The 12,486-nt window shown below is 38.3% G+C and overlaps 1 protein-coding gene and 2 non-coding genes across 5 annotated transcripts in view; 1 reads left to right on the plus strand and 2 right to left on the minus strand.

Moving 5' to 3' along the window:
* Positions 1-448: 448 nt before the first annotated feature.
* LOC124159577 (dnaJ homolog subfamily C member 16) overlaps positions 449-12,486 on the minus strand; it is a 98,456-nt gene continuing 86,418 nt past the window's right edge. For 2 of the 3 annotated variants that reach the window (XM_046535476.1, XM_046535475.1), the window contains exons 13-14: positions 8,905-9,041; positions 449-5,928 (exon numbers count right to left, since the gene is read on the minus strand). In XM_046535476.1, coding sequence (XP_046391432.1) covers positions 5,865-5,928; positions 8,905-9,041 — 201 coding nt within the window. In that variant the 3' untranslated portion in view covers positions 449-5,864. The remainder of the gene's footprint in view (positions 5,929-8,904; positions 9,042-12,486) is intronic. The other variant, XM_046535477.1, reaches the window with a different exon arrangement.
* On the minus strand, positions 10,144-10,216 carry Trnas-gga. The gene has a single exon. It is a non-coding gene; the product is annotated as a tRNA-Ser (tRNA).
* On the plus strand, positions 10,815-10,887 carry Trnas-gga. The gene has a single exon. It is a non-coding gene; the product is annotated as a tRNA-Ser (tRNA).

Genomic DNA, 12,486 nt, shown 5'->3' on the forward strand with positions numbered 1-12,486 from the left:
TTATGTGGAGGTTGCAACCACACCACGAGTGGGCTAGCGTTGAAAATAGCAACTACAGAGAGACCATATGCATAAAAAAACCCCCCCCTCCACAAATTTCAAATTCAGAAAAGGTGCAGGCACGTGAATAACAAGCATTTAGGTTTAGGGAACAAGTTCACTTCCGAGGGCACTTTGAGGAATGGGGGGCATCACCTACCTGGGATTTAAACCCTCTGGTGAGCACATTAGCAAGCGCTCAACCAACGCTCCCCTTAGATGCTGCTTTGTAGTCTCAGCATATTGCACATAGCCTGCACATGACCTTTCATAATGTATGAGACAGTTGGCTGGCGTTATATTGGCGCTATTCCAACACATAGTGTAACAGTCTAGGTTACAATTAGCAGACAGCCTAACCTCTAAGGATAAAATTAAAAAGGAGATAAAAGATAATTTACCAAGCAGGTAAAAGAAAAGCTCCTTTAATGGTACTTTCATAGATGGTACAACAATCTACATCATCAAAAAAGATCCACCCCAATTACATATGCTTGTGATACAAGCAGTTGGTTAGGTAGGCATAGAAATGGTTGACTTTACTGAGTTTCCAAAATTATAATTTGCACTAGAAAGAAGAAAACAGCCTTGTTGATTTGGCAGTGAAACTTACATTTTTAAATTCCTACAGATGCTCGCATGAAACTTATCCAAAATATTGCACAATCACTCCCCCAGCCTACAAGCTCAAAGAGTTGGCTAAAAAGCACAATATATCAGTGGTCTACATATAAAAGAAACTATTACCTCTTGGGAGTTTCAATAAGATATGCCAATGCATCTCTCAAAATGTGTAGAGAATGCAGCGATTATTGTAATTTTTTTCAAAAAGACTGAAGCATCAAGTATTACAAGTCACTTGAATACCCAGCCACAATCAAACAATACCAACTTTGGATTTCTGAGAAGAGATCATGTAGGTATGGATGAATCAGATGAATGTCTATGAAAAATGCTACTGATGAGCAAGTAACAAAAAGGGTTCCATCATTATGACACAGCAACGAAGACCTGTTTCGGCCAAAATGATTAACAGTAGAACAATTGTTAGGACAGGCCTCTTTTTGATAGAGTAAGATTCATATCAAAATCTCAACACTAAATAAAGACTACAAATTTATCAGGAATATTATCCTGAAAACAACCTATGTAATACATATGAACTTTGCAACCACCCAGGTCCTCCACACTTTGCAATTTCACTCTTGTTTGGGCATGCTTTCACACAACAAAGTACACACACACACACACAAAACACAACACTCATTCGACCATACAGACTTGTACATTTCATGAGTTAAACAGCAAAAGTGCCACGCCAGCTGCATGATACAAGAAATAAGCCAGTAATACATATATCAAATTCTCAAGTGGCACTCAAGCAAGATCATTAATTACTCACAAAGTTTTGCAGAAATTGAATAAATATTTTGATACATAATTCTCTATAAAATCTTGCCTTAATAAATAGTCATAACTTCCATAACCACAGTACACCTCCTTTCATCCTCAACACAGCCAATAGGACAAATAAAAGAGGAACAAGAGACAAACAATGTGGAGCAAGAGGAAACAACAGCATGCTGCAAATCACTTCCTCACACAATAAAATTCAGGAAAACTCTCCTTTCAAGTAGACATTACACTGTAAAACATAACTACAGTGATGACAACATAACAGGAACGATGGAACAACCTCACCAATTCTCCTTTACATGCCAAACACAATAATACAAAGACTCCAGCTAAAGCAATAAACAGTTTTTAACCAAACTCATAAAGCTGAGAAATAACAACACATTATTTTCCTCTAACATAACACTCAACAAAATCTTTGTTACTTTCCATGATATAAATCTGAAATGAACAAATAATCATTTTCAACAAATGAGGCCAAAAGAAATTTCTCACACACCAAGTCCAATCAAAGCACTTCAAAGTACATAACTAGATTATTCTTTTGCCAGCATCACCCCATTTCATTTTATGTATGTACTTTGAAGCAACGCAGCTTCTTCTTGACTGCTTGGGTACTATTTAATTGTCTCTGCAACTGTCAGTGTAACTTGTCATATACCTACTAAGAAGATCTACGTTATAGAGACAAAATGCAGGTACCTAGCTTCATTTTTCATAAGTTTGAGAGTATTTACAAATTTATTGTTTTGACAAAGAGAAGAGTGCAAAGGAGTTAAAATAATACCACAGATAAAAAAAAAACTTTGCAACATTGTGAGAACAATTAGATGTTCCCCACAACCAAAGAACAAACAATACTTGGAACTTCAACTTTCCAAACCAACGTTGAAATTCATCCACGATTGAGAACAATTCCTGTGCAAAATATCCCTGACACCACACGTCATACATACACCACAAGTCATTCCCCCTTCCTTCCATGAATAGCGGCTGACTGGGCAATGGTTCACTTTCTAAAACATTATAAATAGCCATGATAGACTCATTCACTCAAAATAGCAATCGATGGAAAGAAATGAATAAAGGGAAATATAAAATGCAAAGAAACAAGACCTTTCCCACTCAGCCATCCTCCCATAAGTTTTAAACCATAAAACTGGTGCCAACTTTTCATGAGTTGTGATGCCATTAGTTTCGGCTCATGAACTCATTATTTCAGGGAGAACCTTTCAGTCAGGGAGGAAATCGGTAGCAAGAGCATAAAAAAATCACAAACCACAAGAGGTTCATGCACAAGACCGAGGAGACACACTCGCCATTAGTTCTTGACAACATCAATTTGTCTTTGAAAGAGTTAAGGCCATTGGTTTTCCCTCTAAATAAAGAAAATAGCTCCAGAAGCAAAAGGAAGATCAAAGAGGGGAAAATACACATCTCTTTATTTCGCAAAGTCTATCACAATCACCAGTGAAAGAACATAAACAGATAAATGAGCCCATTAATCTTTGCCCTGGTCCAAAGTATTCCCCGTTACATGATCGCTCCAATAGCCTCATCACAGGTGAGAGGAATCTTATCACCCCACACTGTGGCATAACTAGTCAACCTCTGTCCACCCTCAAGCACTTGGATATGTCACATGACGTGAAGACCGATTCAAGAAACTCACCATGACACCATGCGATAGTAAAGGGATTGGATTCCTCCCCTGCCACAGATAAAACTTTCAGTGTGGCAAAGCATCTTTGTATCATAGTAGCTTTGACATTACCTTCAAAAATGCTTCTATGACACACACAAAAATCATGTTCTTTGAAAAAAGTTCCTATTCAATAAAAGAATTTTTTGAAGACACAACAACTGATTATAAAATCTGATATATGCATTAGAAATAATTATGATAAATTTATTTCACCAATCGCAATACATAGGTAAAGTATAATGAATACAAATAAAATTAATAATGTTAATTATCATCAAAGTAAATAAATATAATTAGTGTAATGTTGAAAATTGATTTTATATAGTGTTGGTGAATTTCACTAGTGAATTGTGAATGATATTTGTAAATATGAAAGGTTTATTATACTATTATATTGTTTTCTTTTATAGTTTATGTGACATATATTTATGAGTAGCTTAGGGATCCTCTGTGAACGTGATGTGCCAACAAATGAATGAATAAAATGAGCAGAAACTTTGTCACAGGCAAAACGCAGTGACAAGACTATAAAGGCCTGAAACACAAAGAGAAGAGGGTGAACATAAAGACTCAGTGATTCAACCCATAGGTTGGTATCGACAGATGAAGGCAGAGCTTACCCAAAACTAAGCCATAGGCATGAAATTTTCGTGCACTTAAGGTAGGTCAGTTCCTTTCCCTGGGTGTGGATGAACTTACTGAAGCAAATGGATGTATGACCCCATTACAAAGTTAATCACAAAACAGATAATTGGCAGCCTATGCTAATTCTGGACAACAATCGAGAGTGATGACACCACAAGACATATCCCGCAGAAATAAACGACTACAAAATTCAGCAGCTTCGTTGCAATGATGAAGTCTATCAAACAACGTATTCATTCCCCTCAAAACAATGACTCAAGAGAAGAAAACTTCGAGAAGGTGGAGGCTATCGAATCCAAAGGACTTGGGGTCCAACGTGCCCACGTGACATTTCCAGATTTCATGAGTTAAACAGCAAAAGTACCACACCAGCTGCATGATACAAGAACTAAGCCAGTAATACACATATCAAATTCTCAAGTGGCACTCAAGCAAGATCATCAATTACTCACAAAGTTTTGTGGAAATGGAATCAATGTTTTGATTTTTAATGTGAAATAAAATGTGTGGTAATAAAGAGTTAATATTTTACTAACTGCAGTTCATCTCCTTCTGATCTCAACACAGCCAATAAGTCAGGGAAAAGGAACAAGAGACAAACAATTTGGTGCAAGAGGAAACAAGAGATCATTTACTCAAACTGAATCACAATTCAATGGAAGAATTTCGTGGATGGAGAAAAAATATAATCCAGCCATCCACCAGCAATTACATTACCAGAAAACACAAAACTTTCCGCCCGCTTTTCATAAGTTGGTGATGTCACCAGAGGTTTGGTTCATTTTCTTGTTTAGAGACAACCTTTCACTGAGGGAGGGCATTGCTCACTGGAGCATAAACAACAACAAACTACATGAGGACCATACAACACATGACCAAGGAGTGGCTGAGATGCCATGAACTGCTTCTGCTTAGCAACGAAAAGCTCGAGAAGAATGCAACCAATTGAAAAACTGAAATAAATGGGCCTATTTATTTTTCAATCTCTGACACGATGGATAAAAACCAAAACTTTTGGAATTAACTCTTTATATATCAGTTCCCTACATCCATGCATACTCAGGTTTTAAACCCAAAAATTCATCAACAAGCTCACCCAAAATGATATTCAAGTAAATACTCAGCTACAAGCAGCATTAAATATATACACACAAAAAATACATAACTGTAAGCAAAAGCATTTTGAAGGATTTTCAAACCCATTTGCCAAACTAAATTTACATTCGTCAACCCAATTTAAAGACAAGACAAAATACACTTACACAGGGTTTGCTGTATTTTATTGACAATACAACATCTGAGATAGGGCTTATATCAGAGCCAAGAATTCCTTCAGGCAACCTTCTAAATCTGAACAAATAACAATTCACCATAATGCGAACACCATGATAATGAAATGAACTGCATTTTCTGATTCATACACCCACAAATCAAGCGTGAATGGAGAAGGAAAACGGCTCTTACTCAGAAGACCAGAAAATGCAAGATAATGCACCCTACAGCATATACACACTCAGATCTTGTTTTATTTGTACATATATGTATATTTAATGGCAAATTCACAATTAATGCATACGTAACCATCCACTTCAATGCATACTTACTTGATTGGCAACAATTTAAAGGTAAACAATGGACAGTCTTCAAGTCGGCGATGCTTGCCCATACCAAGACAATTTTGTGTATCACGAGTCAAGTCTTATGGTTGACATTTTAACACATTTTTCATTGAGGCACATGGTTGTTCACTGGAAGGCATTAGAGGCAGCATGCACTTTGTATGTATATATGTATATATATATTAGCTCTGTTCGGAGGATCTAATCCTCGAGTCCGACTCAGAGAGATGGAGGAGAGAATGATGATTGTAACAAATCACTCCAAACTGCAGCCATAACAAGAAAAGTGTTGGTCTTTCACATTTTTTTACCAAGGATTTTCATGGCATTCCTCCACCTGAGTATGCTTGATAAACTCTTTTGAGGAGCACTGTTGTCAGATCGAGAGGAGGAATAGACAAGAGAGAGGAGAGAATAGTGATTCGCTTCCTCTCCTTCCCTCAGTCCCCAGGGCTCACGTCTTCAAACTCAACGTCAGCTTGTTGTGGCTGCGGACTGTGATGGCTGGTGACGGGCACAAGGAGGGTGGAGACAAGAATCAAGGGTTAAATTATCACTAGCATGAATCACTTCAACAACGTTTCAATCCCTCATTCAACCTTTGTAAGGAGACGTGCAAGAATGACAAGTGCAATCTTCAGGAATTCTAAGTTTCCGATCACTCAGATTCAAAAAGAGACTAGAGAAAATGCTGAACACACAGCCCTTATTTCCGAGAAACATGTATCAGTGGGTGTGCGATGGCATTAAAGCACACCAGTTGCCATGCCCTGTACAACTGGTTTCCAATCATCATGGATGGTGTGATTTCACTGCATGACGATGGAACTGTAGCAGTCAGCAGAATCACGCAGCAGTTGCCTCTTAGGCACACAATGCAGCTGCAACTGCCTGACCGAAGTCTCTAATTTAGTGAAGTGGTTTGATGCGACATTGCAAACCGCTTTCCCATGTCCATGATCACACCTGCGCTTGACGCTACCACTGATGCGTGGTTCTTGGAAACCAGCACTTACACTATCCATATTTTTGAAACCTTGTAAAGGCTGACAAAGCACATTCAAAAAAGCAAAACAGTAAAATATCTATGAATCAAAACTGAAAACTGAAAATTTGGCTCCTCAGTAAAGAGAAGATAACATCAAAGAGGTAACACAGAATGGCATTTTTCCAATAGATATTTGATTAAGTTTGAAAAACAAAATAATTTTTCTCTATCTTACAATGGCACTACACAACAGCCAAATTAGATGTCTTCTGAATACATGAATAAATGTACTTGAACATTTGTAAAATACAAATCACATTCTATGCTGCATGTTTTGAAATAAAATGTTTAAAAAAATTGTTACTTTGAAGTAGTGAGGTAATGAATTCACATGGGGCCAAATATTAAAACAGGTATGTACCAAGGATTACTTATAAAAGATGTCCCGCACAGTGAGGATTTTCCTCTGATAATACATTGTGTATGGCTGTAACGTCGCCACTGGCGGATTGGCGGAAGGGGGGTGTCATGACCCCTACCGAAATTTTATCAAAAATTTGTAATTTTTATCAGTTTTACAGTTTTTTGTATCCTTATGAAGAAAAGTAGGGAGTGAATATGCAAATGCTACAAGGCTTTCTGGAAGGATTTCACCAGTTCACATTCAATGGCTTTGTAAGCAACGTAGAGTAAAAGCATCCACCGAAAAGGTGTTAAATCCCTTGACCCCTATGGTTCAAGTGTGTCATAATTTCCCACACTTCCTCAGCGCAACAACTTGAATGATTTCTTCCACAAATGTAAACACAGAAACTTGGAGAAAGGCAAAATCACCAGAGGTAGGTGCAGCAGGAACTCCCTTCCTTAAATTCGAGCGTAAAGGTCTTCAGAGAAATGCATACACAATGTTTGAAGCAGAATGCAAGACTAGCAGTCTAGCTTATACAAAGAAATTTCAAATCAAATGGGGGCCATTCACCAGACAAATGACTTGCGTTTTTTTTGTAAGACCCTATTTCCTCAAAACTGCAATTCGACTCGATGAGTGTAGAAACATTTCTCGACACAAAAGCATCCATACCTTTCCTACCATGGGCTGGTGCTAGGTTATCCAAAAGTATTACCGAGTATTATCATTACAAAAATATTCTCCTTTACAGCAAATAACAGAACCACCAGTGACCTGACAATAACACTACGTTGTTGCTTCTCAGTTGGAAGGCTTTAATCATCATAACTCCATGAGCTCAAGAATAAGAGATGGATCCAATATGCACCATTATCTTCAATTTGAAAATCAAACTCAAACATCTAATTCGAACTATTCACTCAAATATCGAATACTACATGACCATTTCTCTATAAATTTTATTAACAGCTGACAACTTACATAAAAACAGGATTCGACTACTGCAACTGAAAACAGAATGGCTATCATTATCAAATATCCGGGTTGCATTTGTCACTCAGCATCTTCATGCCATCTTTGGGCTTTTTCAAACGGTATTCTTAAACCTTGAGAGGTGCATGATATCTTCAGGTTCCAAAATAGCAAACTGCACATTTATTGTCCATATCACTGATGTGAAAATGCAGCCCTATTTTGCTGGATATTTAACTTTAACAAGATCATATGATCATCAGTTTATAAAAACAGAAGTAAGCTTTACAATGGCTTGTTAAGTTCTGTTAGCTGCTGCAGTAATATCCTATTACAACTGTGCAAACTTGCATGTATTTAGTGAAGCAAATAATTTGTTTTGAATTATTTGAATGCACAGAATATCAGCACCTTTGAATATCAAATAGTGCAACTAGGTATCTCATTATTCAAGGTACTTGAGGATTCAATCATCCAAGCATCCCACATCTGACTAGGATGCAATGATAATGATTGTGCGTACATTGTTTGCAATGAGTTAATGCAGCCACTGCAAGAGCAGTGTAGAGATAATAAAAAAGTTGAATGGGACACAATAGTCCACTACGATAATACAGTACACGTCAAATGCACCATCACATTTGAAGAAATCATTTATAATAAGCATTATCATTGGCACACTGAAGGCCTTATTTGTGTTTCACCAAAAGGTGCAACTGCCCTCATGAGTGAAAAATTATTTCTACAATCTCGATATGCTTCACAGAGAAAACAAAGGTATTTACCCGTAGCCAAAATTTAGATACCCCATGAATAGGCAGGCTTCCCAGAAGAAGTCAAGGAAGAAAAAATTGAAATCTCATCTCAATCATCAATCATTCTATCCCCCTCCAAATTTCCATTTCAAACACTGCCGCAATGGCCACTTAAGGAGAACGCAGCTTGGGACAGTCAGAGTGTACTCGTGTAAAGCAAGAGTGACGGTGGGCCGTTGGGGAGGGGGATGGATGGAGGAGACGGCGAGAGATAGTGGCACCAGAGCTCTCGCAAGTGAGCAAGGGTAACAAATGCAAGATGGTTTAGAGGAAGAAGGGTTTGATATTCTCCTTACTTGGGTGGGAAATCCGGCCAGTAGTTGACGTAGTAGCGATGCGTGCTGCCCTCAAACAGTCGGTCCAGCCAGTTGGGGAGGCCATCGAGCAGGTTACCCTGGAACACAACGTTGCTGTACTTGTCCAGAAGAGGCTCCTGGTTCACACATACAGGGGCAGGCAAGCGTGTAAATGTTGCAGTAGCAGACGTGCAAGGAGGGCAATCAAAGAAAGAAAAAAAAGACAGGGATCAGAGGAGAGGGCATTGACGCAAATGATGAAAAAAATGCCACAATTCCACTGAACATAAAACTACTGCATACAGCTATTGCCATCTCCAGCTGACTAATTCACTCTCACTACATAAATCAACTGCATTCAAAGTAAAACTAGAAGTATGCCATGCACATTTACAATAATACGTAGTCGTACCAGGGAAGAATGACTTGAGCCTCATTTGGTGACGTGCAGTATCCGCTATCCTCAGCGCTGAAACCTTCAGCTGAAATCCGCTGAAACGTCTGAACGTTTTTTTGTGAGTGTTCCTTTTTTACGTGTGTCTATGTTTTTATTAGTACAATTTTTGTTCGTTCGCCTTGATCGGCCACATACTCATATTTTCGCTTAGTGCGCTTTCATCAAGATTTTATATATATTATATATATAATGTTTTGGAAAATTTGATATGCACGTGGCACGTAATATAAATAGTTAAAGTTAATATCGATAAACACAGAGACACAAAAAAGAAACACTCACATTGAATAAATAAACTCGAAGCTATCGAAGCACTTCAGGCTTCTTCGTCAGCTGAAGTATGAATGGTGAGGAAAGGAGAGGGTTGGAAGAGGGAGAAGAGGGGTAAGGGGAGAGGTGTATGGGGAGGGGGAGTTAGGAATAGGGGTTAGGATGCGATGTTCAGACCTGGAAAGCTATTGGCTTGAAAGTGCCAAATGCAAGCCAATTCGAGGGTGTGGAGGTTGAGGGCGGAGTCGGTGGGAGGGAGGGAGGCAATAATGGATACTTTGTAGCATTGATTGAAAATGGAATCATGTGAAAGACAATGTGTAGGAACTGGTAGAGAGGAGTGGGGGGAAGATGGACAACAGGAGGCACTATGATTGTTGATTGATAACTATTTATATATATATATATATATATATATATGCAATGTTTTGGAAAATATGAAATGCACGTGGCACGTAATATAAATAGTTCAAGTCAGTATCGATAAACACAGAGACACATGGAAAAAAGTTCACCTGAACCGGGAATCGAACCTCGGACCTTCTGCTTTCCGGGCAGATGCTCAGACCACCGAGCTATCCAGGCTAATCTAATCTCCAGTGTTTTCGGCGGGGGTTTATACACCAAATCCCCCGAGGTCTAGCCCTATCATTTGGCCAAGAGATGGCTCTGGGCGTAGGTCCCGCCACGAACGAAGAATTCAACGCGGACAGAAGAAGAAATGGAATTAAAGTTGGTCACAATCACACACACAGTAGGATAGATATAGCACATTCATGCATAGCATATTCACATTCATTCATCCTTCATTCCATCTCCACGCCACAGTGTGTCATCGTCCTGTATTTATGTTTCTATCTCTTTGTTTCAATTTCTATTATATGTTATTATGATTGTATATTCGCCTGTGGCGACCTGTGTGAATGTCAATTTGAAATGTATGAGACCTATATGGTTCGTTTCCTCTTCTTGGGATCAGCGTTCCCCGAAACGCATGTGGTATATCTATCCTACTGTGTGTGTGATTGTGACCATCTTTAATTCCATTTCTTCTTCTGTCCGCGTTGAATTCTTCGTTCGTGGTGGGACCTACGCCCAGAGCCATCTCTTGGCCAAATGATAGGGCTAGACCTCGGGGGATTTGGTGTATAAATCCCCGCCGAAAACACTGGAGATTAGATTAGCCTGGATAGCTCGGTGGTCTGAGCATCTGCCCGGAAAGCAGAAGGTCCGAGGTTCGATTCCCGGTTCAGGTGAACTTTTTTCCATGTGTTTTCGGCCTTCATTCCATCTCCACGCCACAGTGTGTCATCGTCCTGTATTTATGTTTCTATCTCTTTGTTTCAATTTCTATTATATGTTATTATGATTGTATATTCGCCTGTGGCGACCTGTGTGAATGTCAATTTGAAATATATATATATATATATATTATATATATATATATATATATATTATATATATATATATATATATATATATATATATATATATATTTAATAAAGTTTATATATATATAAACTTTAATAAATATATTACGTAAATTTAATTAGATTTTAATTAGAAAAAATTAAATAGTATAATAAGGATAACACTTGAAATACAATGTTTATATCATTTATTCCTGTAAAGGCCATAGCTGTGTAAAAGGGTGAAAAGTCTCCCCACTGAGATTTAGGGCATCCAATTTGGGATCAAAACGAGCTAACCTTCCCACACTTCCAGCCCACTAGAGACCCACCAGGGCCGGCTAGCTTGAAAATCTGATTTTTACTATTCTTTAGATACGTATCTCTGACTGGAATGCATAATTTTTAATGCAATGTGTGGAATTTGAAAGCGTTTTCAATGGAGCAGATGTCCTATTGTTTTCAAGAATTTTCAGTGAGATAAGGAGAAATGGTGTTGATTTGAAAATTTCTAATGCATGTTTTCATTAAATATTTTTGACATGGCCTAAACGAAAAAAATGTTTCATGAGGTGCTTTTGAATATCTTTCGGCGAGTGTATTGGAAAAAAAAATTTTGGAAGTGGAACATTGTGAAAAAAATTAAAATATGCAATTTTGGACATTTTTTGCAGTTTCTTAAAGCCCTGGCCCTCCATAACACCCATTTCACACCATCTTAAATATATTTTGTCCTCACACGAATGCCCACACTCACATCCACTGTAATCCTCACCACAGGGACCGATTTGTGAGGAAACTGGTGCTGACAATGGCTACAGGGTCCTCGAAAATGCCAGAGTAAGCTATTTCTAAGAATTTATTCGGTGTCCTCAATTATTTGGATTTTAAGCCCCTGTGGGTCTGACATTAGCGTTATGGGTGAGAGCATAGAAACACTGCTGCAAGAAGAACATGAAAACGGTGATGAAGCGGTCAGAAAATGTGGGAGTAGAGAGAGAATTAGAGCAACCAATGGAGAGAACATCACTGCACAGATGAGTTTGTTTCAAGGAACAGCCAACAGAATATCAATATACATTAATTGCACAGGCTAATCTAGGACGTATAATTGTTTCTGAGAGGCTAAGCCTTCAAAACACTGGGACTAGTTACCCAAAACCACACCCAGTGTGAAATTTGAGAATTATTCCTTCTTATTCGGACTGCTGGGGATTGTAAATATGGGCAAAGTTATAGGTGAAAGACATGGGATTTGAGTTTGAGCAAATGAAGAAGGAAAAGGAGCAGCTGGTGAGAAGATTCTGAGATTTCTGTGTGCCAACCTAGCAGCTGCTGAGGGAGATATCCTCTCCTGCAGATGTTCCACAATCCAGAAAAGACTTGTTTCTGAAAACTCTAAACTAAGTATTTGCAGGTACACGTTATTTTCCACTTCTCTCATGC

Source organism: Ischnura elegans, chromosome 5 (genome assembly GCF_921293095.1).
Source record: "Ischnura elegans chromosome 5, ioIscEleg1.1, whole genome shotgun sequence".
NCBI lineage: Eukaryota > Metazoa > Arthropoda > Insecta > Odonata > Coenagrionidae > Ischnura > Ischnura elegans.